This window comes from Gymnogyps californianus, chromosome 10 (genome assembly GCF_018139145.2).
Source record: "Gymnogyps californianus isolate 813 chromosome 10, ASM1813914v2, whole genome shotgun sequence".
NCBI lineage: Eukaryota > Metazoa > Chordata > Aves > Accipitriformes > Cathartidae > Gymnogyps > Gymnogyps californianus.
This window is the reverse complement of record NC_059480.1, coordinates 6,417,079-6,442,908: the sequence shown is the minus strand read 5'-3', so window position 1 is coordinate 6,442,908 and position 25,830 is coordinate 6,417,079. Positions and strand designations below refer to the sequence as shown.

The following is a 25,830-nucleotide window of genomic DNA, read 5'->3' as shown; positions in this document are numbered from 1 at the left end:
TTCCTCAGCTGCATGATTTAGTAGGAAAGACACTGAGCATTGTGTAAGGCATTGAGCAATGGCAGTTGATCACTTGTGTGTCATCTTCTTTTAATTGGCATTTGCCTTTCATAGAATTGTTTAGCTAATGCAGTGCTTAATAGTTTCATTTTCTTTTTTTTTTTTAGTTGAAACTGGCTTTTATCTTTAAACTGTTTTTATAAAGCAGAAAACGATGTTCCTTTGAACTCATCTTCTGATGTCATAATAGCTGGGAGCTGACATGAATTACGCTGTGAAAATACTGACATTTAGAGCTAGGTACCAGCATGTACTAAAATACAGTAACACGTGTTGTGTTCAAGAATATTTCTTAACACACTATTATTAGTGGCAGGCTCTTTGGTTTGAGCACCTTTAATAAGTGAAATTAGCACACTGTTTTTCCAGTCTATGTATCGTAAATTCTTTTCCCTTTTGGGGTCAAAAAATATAAATATTAAAGAAAACCCCAAGTGTCACTATTTGCAAGGTTACAATGTTTGTTGTTAGAACTGTGAAATATGTTCAATCTTTTAGGCAAGATGGTATGAGGGACCCATGAAAGGACAGGAAACATCTATATTTGCTGGCAGCATGCCTATATTAAACGTACTGCTCACAGTGCTCCTGATGGCACTGTAGGGAAGAACAGTTCAGCTATGCAGTATGAAAACATGCCATCATATCTATATTTCATAACATAGCATGCATAAGTCAGTCATGAGTTTAAGTTAATTAGATGAGGTTCTTTGCAGGAAGCCAGTTCTGTGGACAGCTAAAAAAAACTGAGGATGTTCAGTGGAATTAGGTCCCTAATCTTACCCCCCTCCCAGGAGAAGCAGCAAAATGCAGGAAGCACTTTGTGCAAGGCTTCCTCTGGGTCCCCCAGAGAGGTCCCACAGAGAAGCCTGGTTTTAATGCTGCATTCCTTAGCACAAATAAAGCACAGCTTTACATCATTACTTGTGCAGGACTTTGAAAAGAGACTCTTATTGTACCCTACAACATAGGTATAGTGAGGCAGTAGGGACAAGTACTTTTTCCCTTATGCTTTTATTTTTTTAATACAACAGGATTATGCCATACAAAGTGGACTTTTGATCTTAAGTAGCGTAAGAAAATTATATAATGCTGTGCTTACTGAAAAGGAAGCTGAATGTAGCACCATTTATTCCACCTATATAGTATCATGCCAGTCCTCTAACTGTTGCTTGTATAAACGGTTTTGATTCCATCAGGCAATTTCACTGATTGTGTTAGTAGTGGTTACTCTTCCCATGAGTATATAGAAAGCTTGGAGATGCTTTTAATCTCCCTGTTTGTCTTATCCAAAGAAAAAAGATCCAACCAACCAAAAAGCCCTCAGCTTTTTATTTTTTTAAATCTAGTCCATAGCTCCTGGAACTAACTAAAACAAGAGAAAAAGAAATCCAATGCATTTGTAAATAATTCCAATTAAGAATAGCAGATTTGGCCAGCTGAGGATGCCTGGGCTGCGTATGGAAGCAATTCGCCTGGCTCCCTCCACTCTTGTCCGACCCAGTCGAGTGCAGACTGGTCCCCAGGTTCCCTGCAGGGCAGCGAGGAGGGCAGATAGCCTGGTCTCCCTGGGGACCCTCGGTGCTAGGTGTCCATCATGTAGAGCACGGATGGCCTGCCTCCCTTGCCTTGGGAATGCCAAGGGCCACCACAGCCTCGTCAGAGCATGGGCTGTTGGGTCTGTGCTGCAGACAGGTTGCAGCCCTATTTAATTTGTGATAACAAGGGGAGCCTCATGCCTGCAGCCGGGATCCCATGTGCTCATCACCCCCACACCCAAGGTAGTCCCAAGCCCCTGAGCTTAATCTGAGAGGCTGTAGATGGATGCCGATGTGTGAAGGAAAAAACAGGGGGCAGCAACTGGAGAAAACTGGTCAGTGGGCTGAGCCACACAGCACAACAGTGCCCTTGCACAGAGCGAGGGTCAGTAGCACCGATGGGGCCCCCTTAGGCTTTGCCTCTTCTGCGTAGGCTGTGTTGTAGCAGTGAGGGAGCTGCACCCTCTGTGCATCCACACAGGAACATTAAGAAAAGTAATGCCTAGAAACAGCGCAAATACGTAGGTATGAAGTGATACAGAGGGTGTATTGGTGTTTGTTAAGTAGAAATAATCATTTAACAATAATTGCACAACCATTATCAGTCATCTTTACCAATTGCTTCTAGCCAAAAGCAATTATCTCCGATAAAGATTTCTGCTATTTGGAGGCAGGCTTGGGTTTAAAACCACAAGATAAAGTGATTATATTCAAAAGAAACTGTTGCTACTGAAAGAGCCTACAGACGGAGGATCTAATGCAGTATTCTGCTCTTGTTTCATGCCCTCTGTTGCTGCTTATACTCATCTAGAGTGGACCTAGCTCTTGAGCTGTACTCAGCAGGAGGACACAAGGGTGCAGGGTTTGCTCATGAAGGTTTCCCACCCCTCCATCTCCATCCTCCTCCCCATACCACCTTATCAGATTCTTGGCCACTCTTTTCTCCCCCAGTAGATTAATGCAGGCAACTCAAAAGAAAATGCTGATAAAGAATGGTGTTCTGTTAAACATACTTTATTTTCTTTAGAGTCTTTAATTTTTACCTTGATTTTCTAAAATTTCATGTCAAAATAGTGTAAAAGACATGAGAAATTTTCATCTTTTTTTCTCCCAAAACGGGGGGGGGGGGGGGGGAGAAAATACCGTAAGAAATAACCAAATTCAGGCAGATATACTCTAGCTTTGAAAAAGAAAAGGCAAAAAGGAAACAACTTGTGATATGTTTTTCCAGAAATGGACTGTTTGGAGGGAGAAGACTTGCTTGGTTAGAAAGAAAGAAGGATGGGAATTATTAGGAGAGAAGAAACTGAGAAAAGGAAGGTTGGAAGAGCATAAGTGATTGTAGAGACGTAGTGGGGGTGGAGCAAATGCATACTGGGAGACCCCAGGGTACCACATGTGGCTTATGAGTTGATGGTCTATCATCTTCTACCTCCCTAAGTTCCCTAACAAAGTTCTTCCAATGGGAGGGATGATTTTCATCTTCCCCAAACCACTCGTAAAATTTTGAGAAAGAATAACGCAAAAAGAAGGGTGAATAAAGGGGAAGAGGTCAGTAGAACTTGCAGGCCCAGTAATGCATAAGAAAAGAAGGTAAGAGAGGTTGAGAGAGGGGCAAAATCCCCCAGGAAAGGAGGGATATGTGTCTATGCTCAGTGGTGGAGGGAAAGGCTTTTACGCAGAGTCGGTTTACTGCAAGGGTGGTGGGATGTGCAAGGCACAGGATATAGAAAAGGGAGAGAAGAGGTGGAAAGTCAAGCCTGAATATACTGGTGATAAAAGACCTGTCAGAAGAAACTCATGAGAAAGAGGTTAAAATTAGGAAAATGAGAAGGCTATGAAGAGCTTTGAAAGTTAGACAATGAAGAAAAGTGGAGTTTTGCAGTAGAAGCCTGTGTCTCTGCTACCCTTTCTTTCTTTGCTACTCTTCTCCTGAGAATTAGTAAAAAAGATGGGAGCTTTGTATGTGAGCTGAATTTGTGTTTAAGTGTGTATTGAGAGTATTCAAGTATTTAAAGCTGGGAAGAATACCTAGTATCTAAGCTGCATGAAAATAATCAAATCCATTTTGCGCTCACATGCCATCTCAGAGATGGTTATAGCAGAAGACCCACTTTCTCATTTCGTCCAGTGAATCTTATGTGGCGTTTTCAGCATCCCCTGAGCTACACACCCACTTCCCGTGCTGGGGTCTGTGTTCTTTGGACATCCAAAATTCCATGAGAATTCTTTCCTAGTATTTTCTGTACCAAAAATGTGGGCTTTAGACTTTTCTTGGTAGGAGCATAGTGCCATCCAACTGCTGCGTCTTTCTAATATTTTGGGGAGTTTTAACATAGCGAGGAGGATTCTTGGACACACCCCTCCAAAAACCCAAAACTCTGTCACTGGCAGAAAGGGTGCCACAGGCTTTGTGAGTGTCGGGCTTAGGGATCTTTTTCTGAGCCTTCCCAGCTCCTGCTCTGGCAAGATCAGACCTTAATTCACAAGTCATCAAGTACTGATCGCTACTAGTACACTCAGATGATTCTTCTAAAATTATCCCACCTTGGTTCAGCGCTGCTATTTACACTGGGGGTAAATTCGTGCTGAGCCACTAAGCGGAGGGGATTTACAAAGTAGGAGAAAAGTCTGCAAGTTGAAGTGCAACCTCCTGAGAGGTACAAGCAATAAATTGCTGTCAGGAATCCTATCCTCCATTGCAGTGGATGGATGCATTACTTGTGTGTAGTGAAGACATCTGTGGGGGGAAAAAAAAAAAAAATCAGTCAAGGCAGCTAAAGAGCATTGCTCTGAACGGGTTGCATCCCAGCAGGGAGAACTGGCTTGAGTCTTGGCTCATGAAGAGGCACCTCTGGGGACTGGAAGCTTTTTCTTTACAATTTGAAAACCTGTATTGTGTAAAATTGTTTAATACTTACTAGTCAATTGATTTTAGAGTGGATAATCATCACTGAGCTTTAAATACACAGAGATTGTTGTTGGAGCTACAGATTTTCTTTGTTAATGCTAACATTAAATATTTATTCTGGATAAGGATAATCTAGTAATATGGGGAAACACCTGTGATTGAACTGCTGTGATAAGGATCTCTACTGTACACTTCTACTGCCAATATTTTCACAAACCTCACTATATTCAGTGGTAAATAATTTTAATTCATTTTCCGCTCCTTTTGTCTCACAAATTTGAATGTATTTGATGCATGAATCTTTACAATAGGTTGTAAACCCCGAATAATGTCTTTAAGGACCTGTACTAAGTTGTTTAAGGAGTTCTGTCTGACAGAAGCCCTTTTTTTTTCCTCCAGCGCTAACTGGGTGATGATAATTGGGTCACTTTAGGAAACAGCAGAGCAGGAGAAGGCAGCTGGAGACAGTGTGTGAGGAAATCCAAAACCATGCACAGATTTAAAATTTGATGAAGCTACAGCAATACACTCTCTCACTTCAATGAGTATTGCCAACAGGTAGTTCCTCTCTGTTTGTTTTGACAGCCCCTTTTGTGTGGCTTTTCAAAAGCTATATAGAGGATAAACTTTTTACTTGAAAAGCAGAGAATGAAGTGATGTGTTTCTCTCTCTGACAATAATATACTGAGGGAAACTGATGCTGAATACCTTTGTTATATGTATATGAATATTAGATGTTTCTTCATCTACTGTTATATATGATCTTTTTCCAATGGGAAATATGTGATAATTATGTTTTTTAAAGGTCTTACTGGTATACCATGCATAAATTTAATTATTTCAAGTAGTATTTTGCTCCAAAATGACTTACTTGTTTGAAAAGATCCTCTTGAGAAGGGAACAGTTTTGTGGCATTGGTATTTATTAAAAAAAAAAAAAATACAGCCTTTTCACAGCAGTTGTCATATGTTCTTGTAAGCATCTGGTTAGGCTCTTACCTACATGAAACTGCTGCACTTCAGTGAATTATTCGGAGCTTTGATTTTTGTAGAAATAGTAATTTCTTGTCATTTTACTCGCTATTAAGACCTGTGTAAACCTGGACCTTGGAAAGGCAACAGTAAATTTCCATTTGCTTTAGTGAAGCTGAGAATTCTCTTTCTCGGTGGAAAGAGAAATTTCTCTTTCAGCCTTGTACAAAAGCCAGAGGTAGCAAGCGATCTGTGAGACAAGTTTAAAGTAAGAGCAATTGAACTGCGGTCCCAGCTTGATTCTTCTGTGTGTGTGAAGGACCTGGAGAAACTGTGTGTGATGAAAAGAACCTTGTTCTTTAATTTCTATCCTTATCTGAAAATCTGTGTGATCAGGAACTATGCACATCCTGAATATTTCAATCCTTAAAAAGCAATTGTAGTTCACACAAGGGGTGACATTTCCAAAGTAGTCAGTGCTGCCCGATTCTGGTCCCAGCACTGCCTGCATGTGTGTCTAGGCAAGAGCCGTGTGCTTTCAAAAAGCTCAAAATCCACTTTCAAAAGTGGATTTTGCAGCAGAGCACATTTAACCCCAAACTCAGATTGGTGTGAGGGCTTTGAAGTTACAAGTGTGTCTTCAGCCTTTTCCACTCTTGTGCTGTTTTGTGCTCCTATGTGAGTACAACATAAATAGGAGTATTTACTTGCATCCATTCAAGCAGTTTAACATCCACGGACAACAATAGCTTTGTAATGAAGTCCCTGCTTTGAGTAGGAGTACAGTTTTGACAGCAAAGAAATTCAGTGCTTCTGTTTTCCATATTCTGTTAGCTGCGTTATGATCCCAGGATGTATACAACACTGAAAGGCAGCAAATACAATTTTAATTATAATATAAGCAACAAATAAAATTTCCATAATAATTTCTGTTGCATTTTAAATAGCTTTTTGATCAGGTTAAATTTATTTGAGATAAAAGAAACATTATGTTGCTGCTTAACCTACAGATGCTTTTGTTTTGGTTTAGTTTGTCTTAATACTGCTTTAAAGGCTCCAGTGAACTCTTTCTGTAGACTACTGAATATCCAGGAAATGTGGTACGCCTTCTCTTCTGGCTTCCAGTTCTGGTTATGTTCTTTTAAAAAAAGCTTGTCTAGCTAGAAAACACAGCCAGTTAAAGAGTGCCTTTTTGTGTACCAAGGCCTTCTTTCACATACTAAACTGTATATTAACTATTATTCTTATAACTGGTAAGTGCAGGCTCTGGGACAAACACTTTCTATTGTAATTATTTATTCCAGAGCTGTGGTGTCTCTGTGTAGCCCTGTCCTCAAATGAGGAATAGGCAGATGAAACCAAATATGTAGATGCAATCTAATAATAGCATGGACGTTCTTCTTTTTCAGTTCACCGAATTATGCTGTAAATGGGCTTTAAGTAGTTAAGTTGTCCTATGAAAGCAGAGGAATGCAATGGAGTATCAGCAATAGGTTGGCTGCTTTTTCCTATGGTTGTTTCTAAAGGGTATGTAAGTCTGTATTATTATTTTTTTAGCTATTGTAAAGCAATAAACAATGAAGTTAGAATCTCACAGACAAGATGTGCATCTGGTTTTGGAGTTGTTTTTCTGTGTGAGTAGAGGGCTAATCTTATTCTTGGTCAAATTATGGCCAGGTCTGCCAGAGGAAGGACAGTAAGAGTGTTACCACAGCACTTAGGACAGCAGTAGCAGGAAATGAAGGGCACCATGTCTTCATTCTGTAAGTGGGAAGTGGGAAATAAGCTGGTTTAGGGAGCAACATCTAGACTGTAGTGTTCTCTAGGTGTCATTTGTTATGCTTCAGATATGGGTGAGAGTTCCTCATAAAGGAACATAAAGTTAAAATCAGCTGCTTTTGAGGCCTCATCTAGAGATGTGATCTACGTTTTCTTTGATTACGTTTCGATCTGAAGAGGGCCATGGTATTGCAGCATATGGTGGTCAGGTTTCAGAGAAACCTTCTACAGGCTGTGCTCTGCAAGCAGTCCCACGGCCTGTTGCACCAGTTGTGTGCTGTCTGCTTTTGCAGTTTACTATTGTTAATGCAAGCAAGTATGACAAATACTGAAGTCTGAATAAATAATTTATCTCCCATTGTCCAACCTAAATGATTCTATGATTCTATATACCTTATTTAAGCTTTTAGGCTTGCAATATTTCACAATAATAGCTGAGGGTTTTCCTGTTAACATGAGGTGTTACAAGCCACCTAAACTTGAAGCCAGCTGACAAGTAATAGACCTTAATCAACACCATTTATTTTTAAGCAACAACTGAGAAAGAGAAGCAATGAGATATGTATTTTTATAGTAAATAAAAATTCCAACTACAAAAAGAAAAAACTGATAGTAGTAAATACAGTGGACTTCAGTAACTGCCAAATGATCCATACCAATAGGCCTGTTTTCCTACAAAACCAGTTCCAGACAGACAGGCGGAGGATGTCCGTATATCTCGGCTATCGCCAGGTAGAAACACACACATTTGCACCTGCTTTTGTCTTGACTCTTGCAGTCAGACCTGCCTTAGGCACGGGCAGCACCGGCAGGCAGGCAGTGAGCTCAGGGCTGGGGCAGCAGGACCCTGGTCATCCTTCGCCTTAGCTCTCCATGGGAGCAACTGAGCCCCCCGTCCCGCTGAGCGCCAGGGCCAAGCTGCCCAGCTCCCCTCCGCCCCCCACCCCGCTGCTGCGAGGGCTGGGGACTCCCTTCAGCACACCTCCTGCTCTCCTGGGCTCCCGTGGTGGCTTGGCAGGGCTCAGATAGTTACTTTACTCTCATTATTTTTATTGTATTCTTTGGGTGACAACATTCAGTTTTACTGAAACTGCTGAGAAGCCTGGAATACCTGCAGACACTTTCAGGCGCTTGTATGTATTACACTGGGGGCCAAATACCTGTGGGGGAGCATTCTGATTTGACAGGTTTCTTGTTGTTGTGCTGACATTTGCTGAAAAAACTAGCACATTTTCAAAGCTTGCTTGTAGAGCCCTCATGAAATGATCTGGGAACATGTGCTGATATTACACATTTTCTTTGTTTACTTTAAAAATGACAAGTTTACTTATCCAAATTCCTTTTTCTGTGTTGCCTTAGCACCCATCTACATAGGAAGGCTTAAAAAAAAAAAATCAAGTGAAGATGTGAATTTAAAACAAATTACTTTAATGACATTAAAATGCTGTGTAGGAATTCTTTTTAGAATTTGAGTGCTCTAAACTGCCTTTAACTTAGTTAACTTGAAAGCTTCTTGATTGTGAATAAGTTGGGGACTGAGGCCAATTAATTAATCCACTTTAAACATTAATTCAGTATAATTTCCTGAGTGTGTCTCCGTAGGCAATCATGAGGAGTACAGGCTGCAGAAACAGAAACTAATATGGATGGTACTTTCTTTCAAAGGACTTTGGTTCCTATCTAGGTCTGGTGACAAGTAGCTAAATTTGAAAAGAGCTCAGCAATTTAGATCTTTTTTTTTTTTAAAAAGATCTGTTTCTTAGAGTCACAGTGGTACCAACTGCATGCTCAGCACTGCTTAAAATATGTATTTGTGCCTATCTGTGTGTGCTCAACTCTTTAAAATCTAGTCCCGAGCTCTTTAAAGTTTCTGCAGTGACTGTGCTGTTGGAGAGCTGTGTTTATTACTGTCCTCTTATATAGTCTCAGTATTCTCTTCATCAGATTTTCATTACACATTTCACTAAGAAAGTTAAAGTTCATTAGAGATGTTGCTCATGTCAGCCTTCCCAACTATTTCTGAGGGTTTTTTTTAATCTAATGTAGTGGAATTTGGAGAAATACTGTGAGCTTTGTAGTAAATCTTCAAGGGAAAGTTCTGTTGGCAGAATGTAAGGCACATAGCGATCATCAGCATTAGATGCTTCTTTGGTATAATCTGTGCTGACCTTAATAATATATAGGATATAGCTTAGCAGCATTTGTGATAATAAATGCTGTAAGCTGTGCATCGTGGTGCAGAAGTGTTGCATGCACAGTTTCTTTTCCAGTGACCACTTAGAGCCTTTGAAATTCTAATCTATCCTTTTCCAGTATAGAATGTAATAGCATAGCTGTTAAAAAAAAAAAACAACAAAACTTCTTGAATATATATCAAGTATTTAATGGCAAAATCACAATTTTTTTTATTCCACTTAGCAATTTGGCAGTGGAAAGGCCCTACTGTGTTCTTTATTTGAAGTCCAAAAAAAAAATCTGGCCTGGGTTCGTTATTTGGGGAAAAGAGATTTGCCTTGTGTAATAATTATTCTCCTAATGCCACGGGACACTCAGGGTGCGTTGTGTTTTCCTGACACAGACATGTAGCTCATCTTTTGTTTTTATACCAATGGCTACTCAGGTGAGACTTGTAGAATTTGGAAAGAAAAGGAAAGCACCTTCTAACAAAGGACTGTCTTCTCATTAGCCCTGCTGATTTTCCAAAAGATTGTGCTTTGTGTAATGCATTATAATTATATGACAGGAGAACAGTGGAGAATATGGCATAGCGTTTCCCATAGGTTTCCTTTCTGAGATAAGAAAGATAAACATTCCGATTTGCTTCTCCAAGAAGGACAAAAAAACCCCCTCTGCAGTTTCCTGCGAGGCAGTTGGATGTGAGCTGCTTTCTGGAGCTGAGGCTTTCCACTGCCAGACAATGATCTGTGTCATGCGGGGAAACGGGGTGTACAAAGTAAGGAAGCCCCCTGGACCGAGGTGTGTGTCCTCGGCTTCCTGAGAATGTGCCTTATCGCCCAAGGGTCCCTACGCACTCCCGCGGCTTTATCTGCGCGGCTCCCGGAGGGGGAGAGCGGCTGTTTGTTTTTCCAGGGCGCTCTCTGTTCTGGGGGAAACAAGGGAGGCCTTTAATTGGATCTCTCTTTTGTTCCTGGATTGCTGCGACTTCAACGAAATCGGGAGGAGCAGCAGCAGGACCGAGGTCTGGTTTAGGGTATGCGTAGCTTGACTCCAAATGACCCACCTCTGTTTCAGCCGTGACACCCGGGCCAGGGAAATATTTTGCTTAGACTGCCTTTCCTAAAGCAGGGAGAGAATCTCTCGTTACAGAACGACGCGAGCACCAGCGATGCTTTCCGTTTGCTCCACTCTCTACTGCGCTTCTACAGCCTGAATTGTGCAAAAGGGGAAAATATACCCAGGCATCACTTTCCCATACCAGCTGGGAAGCGTGTGCTACAGTTCCCAAAAAGCCTGGGTGGGTAAGAAGCTTAAAAGCTTTAGAAGGGTTCAACAAGAGAAGCTGTAAAATTGCAGTAATGCTCCCAGTGTTCGTGGTTAACGAGATAGTGGCAAACACGGAGGGCTGACCACCTCGATAGCTTCAGAGCTTTGCAGTTCCCTGCATTTTTGCTTTCTTGTTTAACTTTCTCGTTTGTAACTTTTTATTATTCTCAAACCAAGTTTTGTAATGCACTGACATCTGCTGTGTGTTTGACTAATGCAGCCACTAAAGAACTGAAATAAGCCTTGCAGCATATGCATAACAAGACTCGAGAAATAAAATTTAAGAAAAGGGGGAAGGAAAGCTGGAGAACCTGGTAGCTTATTATTGATACAAGGAGGTAAGAGGGAACAAGCCACCCTGCCCTTAAGGATCTTCCATTATAATTGTTTTAGTGGAAGAAATGGCACAAAGCAAACTGATTTCAGTCGTGCAAACAGCAGTTCTATTGATTGACTGTAGTTATCACCGTTTAGAAAAAGTTACATTAGCCCAATTTTTCTTTTTTTTTTCTCCTGTCCAATCAGGGTTGTGGTGATGCGATGGCCCTGATGTGATGGGCATATGATCCTGATAAATAGCTTTTCTGCTAATTTTCAGAAACATTGAAATTGAGAGGAAGCAGTGTAGCTGAATAACCCCACTATCTGCACAATAGGCACTGTATCATTTACAACTGTTCTGCGAGATGGGAGCAGCCTCTAACCCACCAGCAAATAATTGTAGGTACTATAGCAGGAACTGCTGCACAGTAACATCACTTTTAAAATACTAGACCAAACTGTGAAAAGACTCTTCCAGTTAGATAGCAACAAAACTTACTAGTGGTCTAAAACTTCCCTGAAACATTTTATCTGGTGATTGATTTCTGGCTGGGGCGTGAGGCAGCAGAGGTGCTCCACAGCAGCATGGGACAATCATATCACTGCTGCCTGTGGGCTGAAGGTAAAGCCACAGATGGCCTGTGCATCGCTCAAACCCAGCTCCCAGCCTGTGCTCCTGCCCAGGATACATTTCAGCTGAACATTTCAGAGACCCAGGGCAGTACTAATCAGAAATCTTTTATCAAAACAGTTTGGAATGAGAAACTGACCTTTGCCCAAAGGAATAGTTAGGCAGTTTTGCTTTTTGTCAAAAATTGACGGTATTTCTAATGAAAAACTGAAGCCAAACTGGGATTTTTTTGTTACATTGTTCAGCTGAAAATAGTTGTTTATAAAAACACACTTTTTTTTTTTTCAAAACCAAAGTGTTTTACTAGCTTCAGGGAAGAATCTCTTCTACAACAAAGACTGAAAATCTAACAGTGTCTCTGGAAAGGAGGGAACCTCCTAACAAATGGTTCCTCAAAATACAGACTTACACCAGCTCCATGAATCAATGAGTTATGGGGTTGTCCCTCACATTAGTCCTTCTATAGGTAACATTAAGGTGGTAAGTCTCTGAGGTAGGCAAGATTCTATACATAGACACTTGAGCAGGAAAGGATAGATGGCCTTACTTTTTTTTTCCCTATCTCAAAGCTGGCTGTAAAAACTTGTTTTGTAAATATATAGTCTACTAAAAAAACTAGGCTACAAATGTGTCACAAACTATAGTTTCTCCTTTTGTTAATTCCCAGCAAATGTGCAAAATAGCTGCAAGGCCATGACAGTGCTGGATTAACACCTCAGCCAACAGAAAGAACTGAAACAGAAAAGTACCTTTTCATTATGAAGAATCTTAAACAGTAGGGGAAATCCTGCTCCCTTTGAGATCAAGAGGGAAATTCCTTTTTACCTTCAAGAGAATCAAAATCTAGCTTTGTATTATTCTGAAAGCCTGTTTAAAAACCCTGGTGTTTCTATCACTTTGGAGTCTTCCCACAAGCAGGGAAAAGAGATACAGCTCTTTACATCTTTGTACAGATACACAACTTTTTACATCCTTGTATCAGTTTTACAGGTCAGTAGAGGGTTTGCTCCTGGGATGGTACTCAGGAACATTTCTTCAGGGGCATTTAGCATTAAATGATTGCTGACTTTCTCTCTTTCTTTTTTTTGTTTCAATGGGAGCGATGTCTTCCTTGGAAGTCTGTGCTGAAGTGCCCTTCATTCATTATTTTTAATGCCTCCTATGGTCAAGCTCTACATATCACATTTTCAAACTGAGATGTCTGACATTAGCAATCATGATCAGTATTTACACACATGAGTTCCCAGGTGCATTACCTAATTCTGAGAAACTGCACATACAAAAATGTGACATTAAATTACTAGTGGAGGATCCAATAGCAAGTAAAACTCTGCTTTATGCCTTCCAGCAATAATGCTATTTGTAAAATACTTGAAGTGCCCAAAATGTGACATGCTGCTTAAATGCCATATATTATTCCAATCATAGCATCAACTAGTAGAGACTCATGCTTTAATGAGAGTTGTAGTTGTTGATGAACTAATTTATCAGGGGAAGCTGAGCCTGTTTCTCCTCATTGGAGTGTAAGCCATGTATAGGGCTGCATTTGTGCGTTGATATGCACTGCACATTTTCAGAGCTGCTCTCTGTAAGGATGCTAGGATACACAAAGCACTAAAAGCTAAAAAATCACTCAAGGCAAAAATCTTTAAAAAAAAAAACCCAAAAACCAAAAAACAACAGCCAAGCCCCTTCATTTCCTCTGCTATTGATTTAAGTCAGATAAAATCAAGGTTAAAAAAATCCAGCCTTTTGCCCTGCCCATTAAAAATGAACCACAGGAAAAGAACAAATTTTAATTTTTTTGAACTATTATTCTAAATATCTGCTGAAGATTTTTAGCATACATTCAGTGCAATACATGCTTCCGTATTTAGTGGGCATTGCGAGAGTTAAGCCAAACATGAAGCCATTGAACAGAACTGGCTCAATACAATATTCAGTGATGTGGCACACTGGCTAGTAGCCTTCCTATGCAAATAATATTATTTCATGCTTAATGAGAGACACCTATGGCACCAGGAAGATGAAGATGGATGATATGGAGCTAACTAGGTACCTAATGGGACAAGGAAGAAGTGGGAGAGAGATGTATTTTGCAAATAATTGCATTTTGTTGTTAAACAACGTAAGTGATGTTTATACTCTGAACCCCGCTGTGGGCATCATGGCGATTCTTATAAGCCTTGAGGGTATTTATCCTCCGTCGTACCATGTGCGTTTGGCCGGAGTTCTGCAGGAGCTGCTCTGGCAAACGCTCTGGGAGATGGGCTGAATCTTTGAAACTTACGGTGTTCCTCACCCTTCCCCTTTCCAATCAGCATCGTCTCTGTGGGCTGTGCCGGCCAGCCCTGAATCACACCACCGGGAAGATGTTAGTGTGTCCTGACCTCCACGCAGAGTTGTTGCTGTCTGACCAGGTTGTGCTGGCTGGCTCTGACAGAACCTTTGACTTGAACCCTTGGGTCACAGGGTGGAATTATTTGTGCCTAGCATAGGTTGGACTCGCCTGTGGGGCTTAACTTCTTCTGACAGCTATTCTTATAATGGGTGTGTATCTTTTATTTGTTGCAAGGGATAGCTACAAAATGGATGAAAAAAAGGAAAACAAGTTAAAATGAAATAGTATGTAAGTAAACAAACTGTAATAAAATGAACGGGCTGAACTTTCATCTACATCTCAACTGGATTTGAACCAAGCCCCTTCTGAGAGTCTAAGAAAGTTTGGTTAATTATTTTTTTTGTTTGGTCTGCTCTGCATTTCCTTGCTCTCATTGCGACCAAGAGTAGAAATGCTGGAAAACCATGAGCAACTCTGATATGCTGTTTCTGGCCAGGTCAAAAGTAAGACAAGCTGGAAATGTCATGCAAACTCCCATGTTTGGTAGATTTCCAGTTCAGGTTTACATACTCAGAAGGTTGGAATAAGATTGAGATAAAAAAAAAAAGACCCTTGGGGTGATTGTACAGACAAAAATCAACTTCCAGAATTTAGGTGGCTGAGCTTAAACTGAAATATTCAGCTTCTTCGAGGTTTCTGTTCTTGCTGTGAAGGGAAGTTTAATGTTTTGGGATTGCATTGTGCTTCCAAGCCCACTGGTTGGTTGGGACAATGCAGGGACTTAACAGGTGTCCGAGGGTCAGATCCACCTTCCACTAGCACCACAACCTATATCTCCAATGAGTGCATGCTTCCAAGTTATGCATTCAAGTTTGGGGGGACTGTATGTAAGCTGAAGTTGACTTTGGCTAAAGCTTAGCTCGTTTCCTCCAGAAGGAAGAAAATTACTTCCATCACACCACTTTTAACCTGATTCTGTAGAGATTGTGTGTGGTTTGATCCAACAAAACAGATTTGTTCTTAGATCATACCTAGTTATATAATTTGCCATCTTATAATCTTTTTAGAAACATAGTAGTTACATTTAAAAGGAAACAAACTTGTGCTTCTAATTGTTTTAAAGTGCAGCATGTACTCAGTAGAGGCAGAGTTAGAGTTGGGAGGGGATAGATTTTCAAGTGCACCAGTTCCAACTGGGAAGCTTAGAACACACAAAAGGCTTCACTATTCCAGTTCATGCAGGCTGCGCATACATCAGTGTGACGATGCCATATATTCCTCCTGAACGTGGGCTGCATCTAACGCTTCCAGTTTTTAAGAGGGGCTGGATGCAATTTGTAGGGGCATGGTAGTCCTCCCTCACCTTAACTCTGCGCTCTGGATCTGGCAGGGTATTCTCTGAGTGTTTGAGCCAGGGCTTCTGTTCAATAAGCAGACGGGGAAGAAGCTTGTGTGTATATGGAGTTATTCACAAATTGTTTATATAGGTAACATGTACATAAACTCCAGATGTGGACAGTCTATTTTAAAACAAAAGCACCCTGTTCCTGGCTAACCTAGCCCCTTCTACAAGTTCTGGAAGACCTTGGGACACGACTACTTAGCTTTAACCAAGTCCAACTGCTTTTAGTTGCTTAGAAATGGAAAAGAAGCATGACTTACATGGTCATAATGCAGATAGCAAAATCTGAGTATACACGTGGATTTTACAGTATGTTGCTGTATCTGTAGAGCTTTGCTCCCAGGGCGGCATCTCCCCTGCAGGAGCCTACAGAAAGGGGACAGAGAACACTGCACATGCCCTGCACAAATTCTCAAGAAGCTGCTAAAGACAAAACTTGAATTTGCAGTACACGGATGTGCTGCCCAAATTCAGTGGCCTGAGTGAGTCACCACGAGCTACTCACTCAAACTAAAATCAGTGTAGCTGCAAACACATGCAAGCATGTCCTCCTCTGGCCATGTCTGTTGTAGGAGTGGGAGCCTCCGGCACGAGGTTGAGCATGAGTATCCCCGTATACTGCCACAGCAAGGCACTCCTGGTATGGACACAGCTAACTAACGGTGTCAACTGCTAGAGCTTACTTCAGCCTCAAGCCTGTTGTACAGGCTCTCCAGATTAAAACAGCTTTGCCAGTATGACTGTCTCTCTAAAAGGGCTTTTGTCAGCAAAGTTTTATCAGGTGAGGAATTGCTCTTCTCCCAATCACTAATACTCCAGTTATGTTGTTATATTATGTTGGCGGATCTATGTCTCCTCAATTTAGGAGTTTCAACTTGTAACCTGAATAACCCTTTCAAATATTGTTTCCTCAAAGCAGTAACATCCTAGACCCTGGATGAAAACAGACTTGAGTGGATTATATGAGTTCAGAGAGAATCATGGCTATAGTTTGGGACCCGTGTTCTCAGAGAAGTAATAGAAGACACAAATTCTCTTTGATGTCCCTGGGTTGGTTGGAAGAATTTTTCTCGAAGCCTCTTTTCTTAAAATAATCTGAAATTTGTGCTATTTTCCCTGCTTGGATCTTTAACAGTGCAATTTTTGAAACAGTCTAAACAAGCATGCAGATTTTGTATTACCTAAAAATGATCTGTTAAACAGTGTATCTCTGTAGCAACAATGGGAGAAGCCTGCTTTGGCTCTAATTTTGTTGTACAATGCTATTAATTTGCAACTTCAGGGTGATCTAGACATGAGTGGACTTGTATGGTTTGGGTTTTTTTATTCCTTTTTTTTTTTTCCTACCCATGCTTTGTAGAAAAATAAGCATCAATTTCGAAGTGCTAGAAAGAGCAGCTTGCTTTGGAAGTTGTCAGACTCTGATACAAACGATCTTTGCTTCGAGCTTCCTAAAGAGACATAATTTCTACTCTGTCTAAAAAGAGGAGGCTGGCTTGTTTGTTTTTATTTGCAGCATTCGGCAGCATTGCTGTAGGCCACTAACTGCAGGATGGCAGTAACACAGGATTATCCTGCAGAGCCGTAACTAGTGAATCCATAACAGCCAACCTGAACTCTGCTGCGGGCTGCCATTTAATACCACAAGAAACTGTTTGCATTTCATCATGTAACCGGTTGTGTGAATTCAAGAACCTTCCCTGGATCGGGCTGTGTTTTCAGATGAAAGAAAGGAACTACCAAATGGTAGAGGGAAATATATAGTTTGTTTTCCTGTAGGCCTGTCCTCTAAGCATAAACAAGTATACTGTAGTGAAGACTCTGGCTCACGCTACAGAAAAGAAACTGAGCAGAGAAGAGATGGGAAGTAGGAAGATAAGAGGGGAAAAAGGTTGGGACTGCCTTTTCTCATGAGATGGATTTCTTTGATATCAAGGCAGTAGGAACAGGCTCAAAATGAAATGGGACAGTAAAAAGCATCTTCATAGTGTCAGCTGAAGGGGGAAATCTGCTCTCCTTGATCCTAAAACCTTTCCCTCTAAAATTCCTGTTGGAGTGGGTGTAGAATTGAGCCCGTTTGTGACTTTTCCCTCAGGCTCTGTTAGATGGGCTTTTATTCAATGTGATTTCAGTCCAGATCATAATAAAGTTGCTCTGTTCCTCATGAAGCTCACATTATGGATGTACAGCCATCATGGTCTATAGACTGCTTAGTTTTTCCTGTAAAAACAGAAATCCTTGTACGGCTGGGAGCTTGTAAAAACAAGCCTGAAGCTACCAGAATTTTTAGCTTTACAGTATAAACGAGAAACTAAATTCTCCACTGCAAAACATATATGCACCTATATATGCTCAAGGTTTTGACAATGAGACTCATTCATGCAAAAGAAGACACTTTCCAGGTGAATATTTCCTTGTTCTGGCATCACACGCCAAGTAATGTAATTAAAGAGCGTTTATGAAATATTCGGGACTGTGCTGCTGGGAATCCTGAACAGACGGGAAAGTAGGATTGTGTATGTTTGTGGTGTCCCTAGATGAGCGAGGTGATCTGCAGGCCAAGCGAGAGGTGAGGTTCTGAAAATGAAACCTTTTCCAAGCCAGAGTTTAGGGTCTAAAGGGAGTGACACGCATGCAATTTTGTCTCACATAATGGTTGCGATGAGGTTGCAAAGGTTATTATTCCTGGTAGGCAGTGCTGTGCCGCTAATCAGCACCTCCAGGATCGAGCCCTGCCTTCAGGTGTCATTTAGAAAGGGAGCGAAACGGGCACTGGAGAGGAAGCGGGACGGCAGCGGCGGCCGGCCCGGCCCGGGCTGCCCGCGGGGGCCGGAGAAGCCGGGTCCCGCGGGCACCTCCTCGCTGCTCTGCCCACGGGGACACGGAGCTCCCGCGCGTAGGTAACACAGGAAAACGCCTCCGTTTTCCAGCATTTTAACAGATTAAATCTGATGAATTTTCATTGAGGCCAGAGTATTTTATTTCCTGCAGTACATTTTGTTAATTCTCATGAGCGCCGGGGTGCAGAACAGACTCTCACGTGCCGAGATTACATGTAACCTTATTCTCCTGTGTGTCATGGGAATAAATACTTCACGATCTTAAAGACTTGTAGTATTTGGGAAAAGAAGAGGGGGGGGAAAAAAAAGGGAAGAAACTAGAAATACTTGAAACGGTAGCACGGTGACTGCCTTGTCCCGGCTGCTTTGGTGGCTGTGCCGAGGAAGGGAAGGGTGCTGCGGGCGCCGCGGGGACCGAGCGCGCCCCGGCCCTGCCCGGCTCCCAGAGCCCCGCGCCGCCGCCGCGGCGGGTCCCGCTCGTCGGGGAAACGGGGCTCGGAACAAGGCGCGCCTGGGTCCGCTTTTAGATCCGTGTCCGTGCCGTTCCTACGCGAGCCAAATTAATGCGGGTTAACGTAGCTACCGCTGCAGCGTGCTGCGGGCTAGAGCGGTCCCGAAAGGTCGTTACTTACGGCTGCACCTCAGCACTAGCCGTGTGTCCGTCCCCGGGAGCTGAGGCGCGGCATGGCGCCCGGAGCGGAGTAGGAGCCGGAGGACAGACAAAGGGTCTGTGTCGCCTGTCCCCGTCCGGGTCTCGGTGCGGGAGGAGGGAGCCCTGCCCCGGTGCCTGCAGGCGGCGGCTTGGCTGCGCTGGCCGAACGGGAGCGGGGCGCTCCGAGCCAGGGGCGTCCCGTCGCTCCCCGCCGGAGACGCGTTTTCTCTCCAAGAGAAAAAAACATGTTTGGGAGAGGAAGCCTGCCACATTTTCAAACAAACCGACCCCAAACCTTCCAGGTAGAAATCGGCTCTGCTGCCTGCACGGGGGTGAGTAGAAAAAAAACACTCGGGCTACTCGAGTCTTATCAGCGCTGCAGCTGAAGGCACGGCTTTTGTGGGAAGACTTGTCTGGCTGCCGGGGCAAGGCGTGGGGGCGGCGCCCTGCCCCGTGTCCCTGCGGCGCTCCCCGGTACCCTCGGCGGAGACCCCCGTCGCTTGCCGTGCCCCGCTCCGCACGGCGGTTCCCCCCGCGGGTAGGGGCTCAGCCGCTTCCCAGCCGAAATACCGGACTTGGGGCCGCAGCGGAGGGTCCCGTGCTCTGTTCGGGAAGGGGGACCCGGCCCGGCTCGGTCCCGGAGAAGCAGGGCGAAGCCTCGATTTGCAGCCCCTCTCGGGGCACTTCTTAGCGGGGTTGCGCGGCCGGGGCTGAGGCCCGCTCTGCCCGCCTCCTTCCCGGCTTCCCTGCACCGGGAACGGGCTCGGGCCGGGGCTGTTCTGCCCTCGTGTGAAGAAAGCGAGAGCCCTTTCCCCGCCGCCCCTCAGCGTCCCGCGGTGGGATCTGCCCCTCGCCGCAGCGGGCCGGGGTCCGGGCACCGGCGCCGCGAGCTCCCTTCCACTGCCGGTTCCCCTCCTGCTTCCCGAGGGCGGCTGCAGGCCCGGTCCGGGAGCAGTTCTGCTGGCTCCTTCTGCAACTCGCCTTGTCCGGGTTTGTTAGACTCCTGCCCGGCCCCGGGAGCGGCGGCCGGCGGGGCGCGGGCTCACCCAGGCGCACCGGCACCGGCAGATCGGGCCGCTCCCCGGGGTCGTGGCGGGATCCCCGCTCCTTCACCGGGGAAGGGCTCGCCGCGCCCTTCTGCTCCCTACCCGTCCCTGTTACTTGCATTCCCCTCGCTGCGACATGTCTGTGAGCGCCGATAAGACCTCAGCTCTCCGCTTAACTGCAGCTACAATGTCCAGGCTCAGCTGTAGTGGTGTGCTCCTACGTTTTCAGGGCGCTCTTTAATATCCCGAGAAGGGCTTAATTAGCACCGGGGAGAGCCCGACAGTGCCTGCCTGCCGATGTGTCAAACGTTCGAGTTGCCGCACACGGGGCTGCGCGCTCACCTTTGCCGCTGCTCGGCCCGATCGCCGCTCCCAGCGCTGGGCTGAGCTTCTGCCCTGGTGTTCATCCGAAATCCCCCTTGGTGGGGCTGTCAAAAAAACCCAAACAAGCCCCTCGGATGTCAAATGTCCTCTGCGAGCGAGCGAGCCCTGGTAAGGAGCTGCGCGCCCCGCTTAGGAATGGAAAGGGAGGAATCTGCCATTTGGCGGAGGTGATGACACACGCAGCAGTGCTGTTACACCTGCACCGGCCCTCGCCGCGGAAATGCCTGCGAGGGGGAGCGCCGAGAGCAGCATGGGTGGCCGGCAGAAAGAAGCTAGCCCCGGCCCTGGGGAGCCCGGCAGCCCCGGCCCCGGGCGCGCCGCCTCGGTGGGCGGCGGCGGGGCACAGCTGGCTCCGGCTGCCCCGCCGCTCTGCGCGGAGCGAGCCGCCGGGGGCCGGCCGGGGAGGAAAACCCTGGAGAGCGTCTCTCCTGCGGGCCTCGTCCCTCCGCAGTTTCGTTTGTGTGCGTTAGGTGAGTGCTTAAGGGGCGGCGTGCGCTGTTCCGCGGCTGTGTGCGGAAATACAGGGGGCTCGTTTCTGTGACCGAATTTACGCAGTCCAAGTTTTAGGGTGTGCGTTTCTCCGCCGATGGGAGATAAGGAATTCGTTATATAGCTATAGGGGAAGATGCAGAAACGTATTTTAACCGAGAAATATAATAATATAGAAAGATAATAGCTCCCTGAAAGGCTATTTTATTTCTTGGTTAAAATACGTTTCTACGTCTTCGACTGCTTTCACCTACAAATAGCCTCTCCCGGGGAGGGGAGCAGGGACCCGTGTGCCCTTGACCGGGCAGAGGAACTAGAGATCCGTACATGGGATGCCGAAGCCCCAGAGCATCCCGACGGGAGAGGCCGGCTGCACCGGCCACACGGTTCGAGGGCTGCCAGCCCTCCGGGCTTGCGTTTGGTTACGAAAACTGATGTAGCACGTAAAATCCGCGGGGGAGGGGGGCGGGGGGGCGGGAATAGCGCTGCGCAGCGGTTCACGTTCAAGAAAGGCAGAAGCGAGTCTGAGGGCCGTGACCTGCCGGCCCGCGGATCTGCGGACGCCGAGGTGTATGTGTAGGTCCTCCCAGGGTCGCTTCTGGGCAGCCCGAGAGTGGAAACACCGAGTTGTGCTTCAGTACGGGAGGGGAGGTCAGGTCCGTGCGGGCAAATCCCCGGAGCGGAGCCGTACCGGCAGCAGCGGGCTCACTGCAGCGCCGGGCTCCGAGGGCCGAGCAGGGGCCGCGGTTGGGGAGCGCAGGTAGCCCCGGCCCCGCAGAGCTCGGCCGGCTCCTGCGGCTACCGGCGGCCGCGTTGTCTGGTGGGGGGGCTCGGGGGACAAACGGGGTCAGTCTGCTCCGCTCCCGGGGATCGGGCTGAAGGCTCCGTTAGAAATCAGTGCAAAGCATCCTCCGTCCGCCTGCCCGCTGCTGTAACCGCGGTTGGAGCAGCCCCGTGTTAGTGATTTATTATTAGACGACGCCTCTTGTGCTCGGGCCAGCTGAGACTGCCTTTCTGCTGCTCGGGGAAGCTCTACCTGAAGGCAGAAAAGGAGATGGGCAATGTCGGTGCCCCATACGCTGCTCCAGGAACCGTGTGAAATAAGCCGGAGCCCTCCGGGGGAACGAGCAGGAAAGCTGCCCGGTGTGTCATCCCCCGCCTCGCCACCCTGTCCCGGCCCTCAGGGCGCCTTTCAGCCCTGCAGCCGCGCTGGGTGCCTGCGCGTACTTTGCGGGGAGGGAGAAGGAGCGACCCGACGCCTTTTGCTCTCTGCCTCCTGCAAATAAGGGCTGCAAGAACCGACTTGCAGGGAGCGGCAACGGCCTCCTTGTGCTCCCCGGGCGCGATCGGTTGGCGGGGCCCGGGGCCAAGACATATAAACGCGACCGCGTGTGCGGCTGGACGTGTGACAGCCGCCGGGGCAGGGGCGAGGGCCGCGGCTGCGGGCACACCCCCTCGCACCCACCGCCTCCAGCGCGGCCCCTCGCCGGGCGGGAGGGGAGCGCCCGGCGAGCTCCCCGGGCGGGCGGCGGAGGCTCGCTCAGCGCCCCCCGGACACCCCCCCCGCCCCCGGCGGCGCGGCCGAGCCGGGGCGGTTCCGCGCCGCTCCGCGGGGCCACGTCGGGCCGCGTGTGCGCGGCGCTGAGCGCGGCGCCGTGACTGCGGGGTGAACTCGGCCGTGCCCAGCGGCTCGGCGGCGATAGGGGAGCGGGCTCCTGACGAAAGCGGAACTCGGCCGGGCCCATACAAATCAGAAAAGAGCCCGGCCGCCGCGGCAGAGGGGAGCGGAGCCCGCGGGGGCAGGGACGCCGCCGCCGCCGCGCTGCACGGACCAGAGGCGCCGCGAGAGGCGCCTCCCGATCTCCGTCCCGGTCCCGGCTTCGACCCCGACCCCGGCCCCGGTCTCGGCGAGCGCGGGGCGGGACGGCCGCCAGCACCGGGCTCCGCGCACCGCGCACCGGGCAGCGCTCCGCACCGGGCGGCGCTGCGCTGCGCGTCCCGGGCGGCGGACGCCGGGCACCATGATGAGCAGCTACCAGGACGGCGAGGAGGACACGGTGGCGCTGCTGGCTCATGACACCAGCGGCAGCAAGGAGCCGGAGCGGGGCAAGGAGGAGCTGAGCACCGACAAGGGCCCCGAGAAGCCGGACCCCTCGCAGAAGCCCCCCTACTCCTACGTGGCCCTGATCGCCATGGCCATCCGGGAGAGCGCGGAGAAGAGGCTCACGCTGTCCGGGATCTACCAGTACATCATCAGCAAGTTCCCTTTCTACGAGAAGAACAAGAAGGGCTGGCAGAACAGCATCCGCCACAACCTCAGCCTCAACGAGTGCTTCATCAAGGTGCCCCGGGAGGGCGGCGGCGAGCGCAAGGGCAACTACTGGACCCTGGACCCCGCCTGCGAGGACATGTTCGAGAAGGGCAACTACCGCAGGAGACGAAGGATGAAGCGGCCCTTCCGGCCGCCCCCGACCCACTTCCAGCCCGGCAAGACCCTCTTCAGCCCCGACAGCTACGGCTACCTCTCCCCGCCCAAGTACTTGCAGTCCACCTTCATGAACAACTCGTGGCCGCTGGCGCAGCCCCCCGCGCCCATGCCCTACGCCTCCTGCCAGATGTCTGGCGGGAACGTCAGTCCCGTCAATGTGAAAGGACTCTCGGGCCCGGCGTCCTACAGCCCCTACTCGCGGGTGCAGAGCATGGCGCTGCCCAGCATGGTGAACTCCTACAACGGCATGGGCCACCACCACCACCCGCACGCCCACCACCCCCAGCAGCTCAGCCCAGCCAGCCCCGCGCCGCCCGCGGCCCCGGCGGCGAATGGAGCCGGCCTCCAGTTCGCCTGCGCCCGCCAGCCCGCCGAGCTGTCCATGATGCACTGTTCCTACTGGGAGCATGACAGCAAACACAGCGCCCTGCACTCCCGCATAGACATCTAGGGAGGCTCCGCCCGGCCGCCGCCACAGAAATGCCCTTGCCCCGGCGCCGCTGCCCCTCTCCGATCCCGCCGCGTTCTCCTGCCCTCGCGTGTCTCTCCTCCTCCTCCTCCTCCTCCTTCTCTCTGTGCCCAGACTGTTGCGGTGGGAAAATAGCAGCCCTGCTCCGCGTGTAGTGTAAGTGTAGGAGCCGTCCTACGATGAGGAGGAGGCAGTGTAAGTGTGGGAGCTTCCCCAGCGGGGCTGCGCCGGGCGCAGCGGTGGCCGGGCCGGCTGCTTCTAGGCGAGCTCGGATTTACCGTTCGTTTATCTGCTCGTGTGTGTGTTTGTTTGTGAGGGGTTTGGGGGTGGGGGGAGCAAGTAATGAAAAATAGGCTGGTTAGCCCTCAAAATTCTGCTCCTTTATAATTCGGCCGTAATCGTTTCGGGCTCAGCCTTGGGGAGAGTAAAGCGGAGCTTGTAAATAACGGAGGCATTTCCACGCGTGGCGGTACGGGGCTGGCGGGGCCTAGACACTGCCTAGACGCTGCCATGTGCCCGCGGTGCTCGTCCTCCTCCTCTTCATCTTCTCTTTCTTCTTCCTCGGTCTGCAAAGCACTGCGCTTCTTCCGAGCTGTGGCTTTTCGTCAAAATAGTACTTATGTGGGGACTGCTGTAACAGCAGGAGATGTGCGATATTGCTGGTTATTAGAAACCAACAAACAAAACCCGCCAGGGTCACTCGTGAAACGTTTCGGCAGCGGTAAATGTATTTTTTAAAGGAGACAATGTCCTCTAAGGTCTTAAAAGTAATTTTATACAGGTCTAAAAAAATATTTTGATGTTATAAAAAAAAAGACGATTTCCTGTGAATTGGAATATTTTTCCGTGTGCACAGTATTATTAATGAAAGTTTAAACTATCTTCGTTTTTTTTGACCCCAAACCTGGCCCAAAATGGATTTTCCGGTAGGTTCTGCTTTTGAATGCTTGCCCTTTTTCTTAAAAAGTTTTGATCCTTCAATTTTACATAGATTAATGTGGGGAAAAAAATAGCGTTTATAATACAGGGGCCAGTTCATAGCGATTTTATAAATGTTTATGTAAGCTGATAGATGCTGTGGCATAGTACCATTTTGGGACCAACTTTTCTAGAGTGGATTAGCACTTTTATTGTACTTTCTAGCATTGTAATGTCTCCAATAAAACGCCTTTCCTTCTTTTCATATCGTTTTATTTCACTCTGCTCCTCCGTGCTCGGGATCGTGAAGCGGCAGCGAAGAACAGGGCGGGCCGGGGCCGCTCCGCGCTGCACGGCCGGCTCCCGGCGGCGGGCACCGCTCCTGACCCCGTGCCCCGGCAGCGGGCTCTCAGGGCTCTCCGCTGAGGGAAATACGCGGGCTGTGCTTGGACGGTGTATCGGCTCCGTTAAGCGCCGTGGCGGGCTGCGCGCCGGCGGGAGAGGTCTGGCGGCGCCGCGTCGACCGGCGGCCCGGTGCTGTCTTGGCGGCCGCCGAGAAGGTGCGGGAACCGTTTCGTTGGCTCCGCGGGCGTGCGGCGCGGGCGGGCCTAGGAGCGCCTCCGCTCCGGGGCGCGGGCAGCCGCCAGCACCTCGCCCGCGTTCCCGGCCCTCCCCGCGGCGCCGGGAGGCAGAGCCTTCCGGGCAGTGCTGCAGGCTGTGCCCGCCACAGACCCCGGCTCCACTTTCGTTTGTTCCCCGCGTGCTCGGGGCCGCGGCGCTGGGCGATACAGTGCAGCCCTGTGGCGCCCCGGGCACGGCCCGGCCGCGCTGCGGCGGGGCCCGCGCCCCATCTGGGCCTCGGCCGGTGCCGGTGCTGGGAGCCGCTGGCAGGTCTCGCTTTCGGTGGCTCCGTCAGCGGCGCTCCCGAGGCCTGAGCCTCGCTTCAAAGCCTGCCCGCGCTCGCAGGCAGCGGCCCCTGCGCGGGCGCCTGAGGACTCAGGAGGGGACGGGGCGGTGGGGCAGGCGGGGTGGCCACCGCCCGGTGCCTGCCCGGGGCGCAGCGGGTCCCCTCGGACGCTAGCCTGG

At 48.1% G+C, this 25,830-nt stretch overlaps 1 protein-coding gene across 1 annotated transcript; it reads left to right on the top strand.

Annotated features, from left to right (window-relative positions):
• The first annotated feature begins 22,688 nt into the window (after positions 1–22,688).
• On the top strand, positions 22,689–24,140 carry FOXL2 (forkhead box L2). Its single transcript, XM_050902615.1, has one exon. The coding sequence runs from the start codon at positions 22,891–22,893 to the stop codon at positions 23,806–23,808; it is 918 nt and encodes a 305-aa protein (XP_050758572.1). The 5' UTR covers positions 22,689–22,890; the 3' UTR covers positions 23,809–24,140.
• The last annotated feature ends 1,690 nt before the right edge of the window (positions 24,141–25,830 follow it).

Excerpts from the sequence above, each read along its gene's own strand:
- FOXL2 (XM_050902615.1), top strand. The coding sequence starts at position 22,891 with ATGATGAGCAGCTACCAGGACGGCGAGGAGGACACGGTGGCGCTGCTG.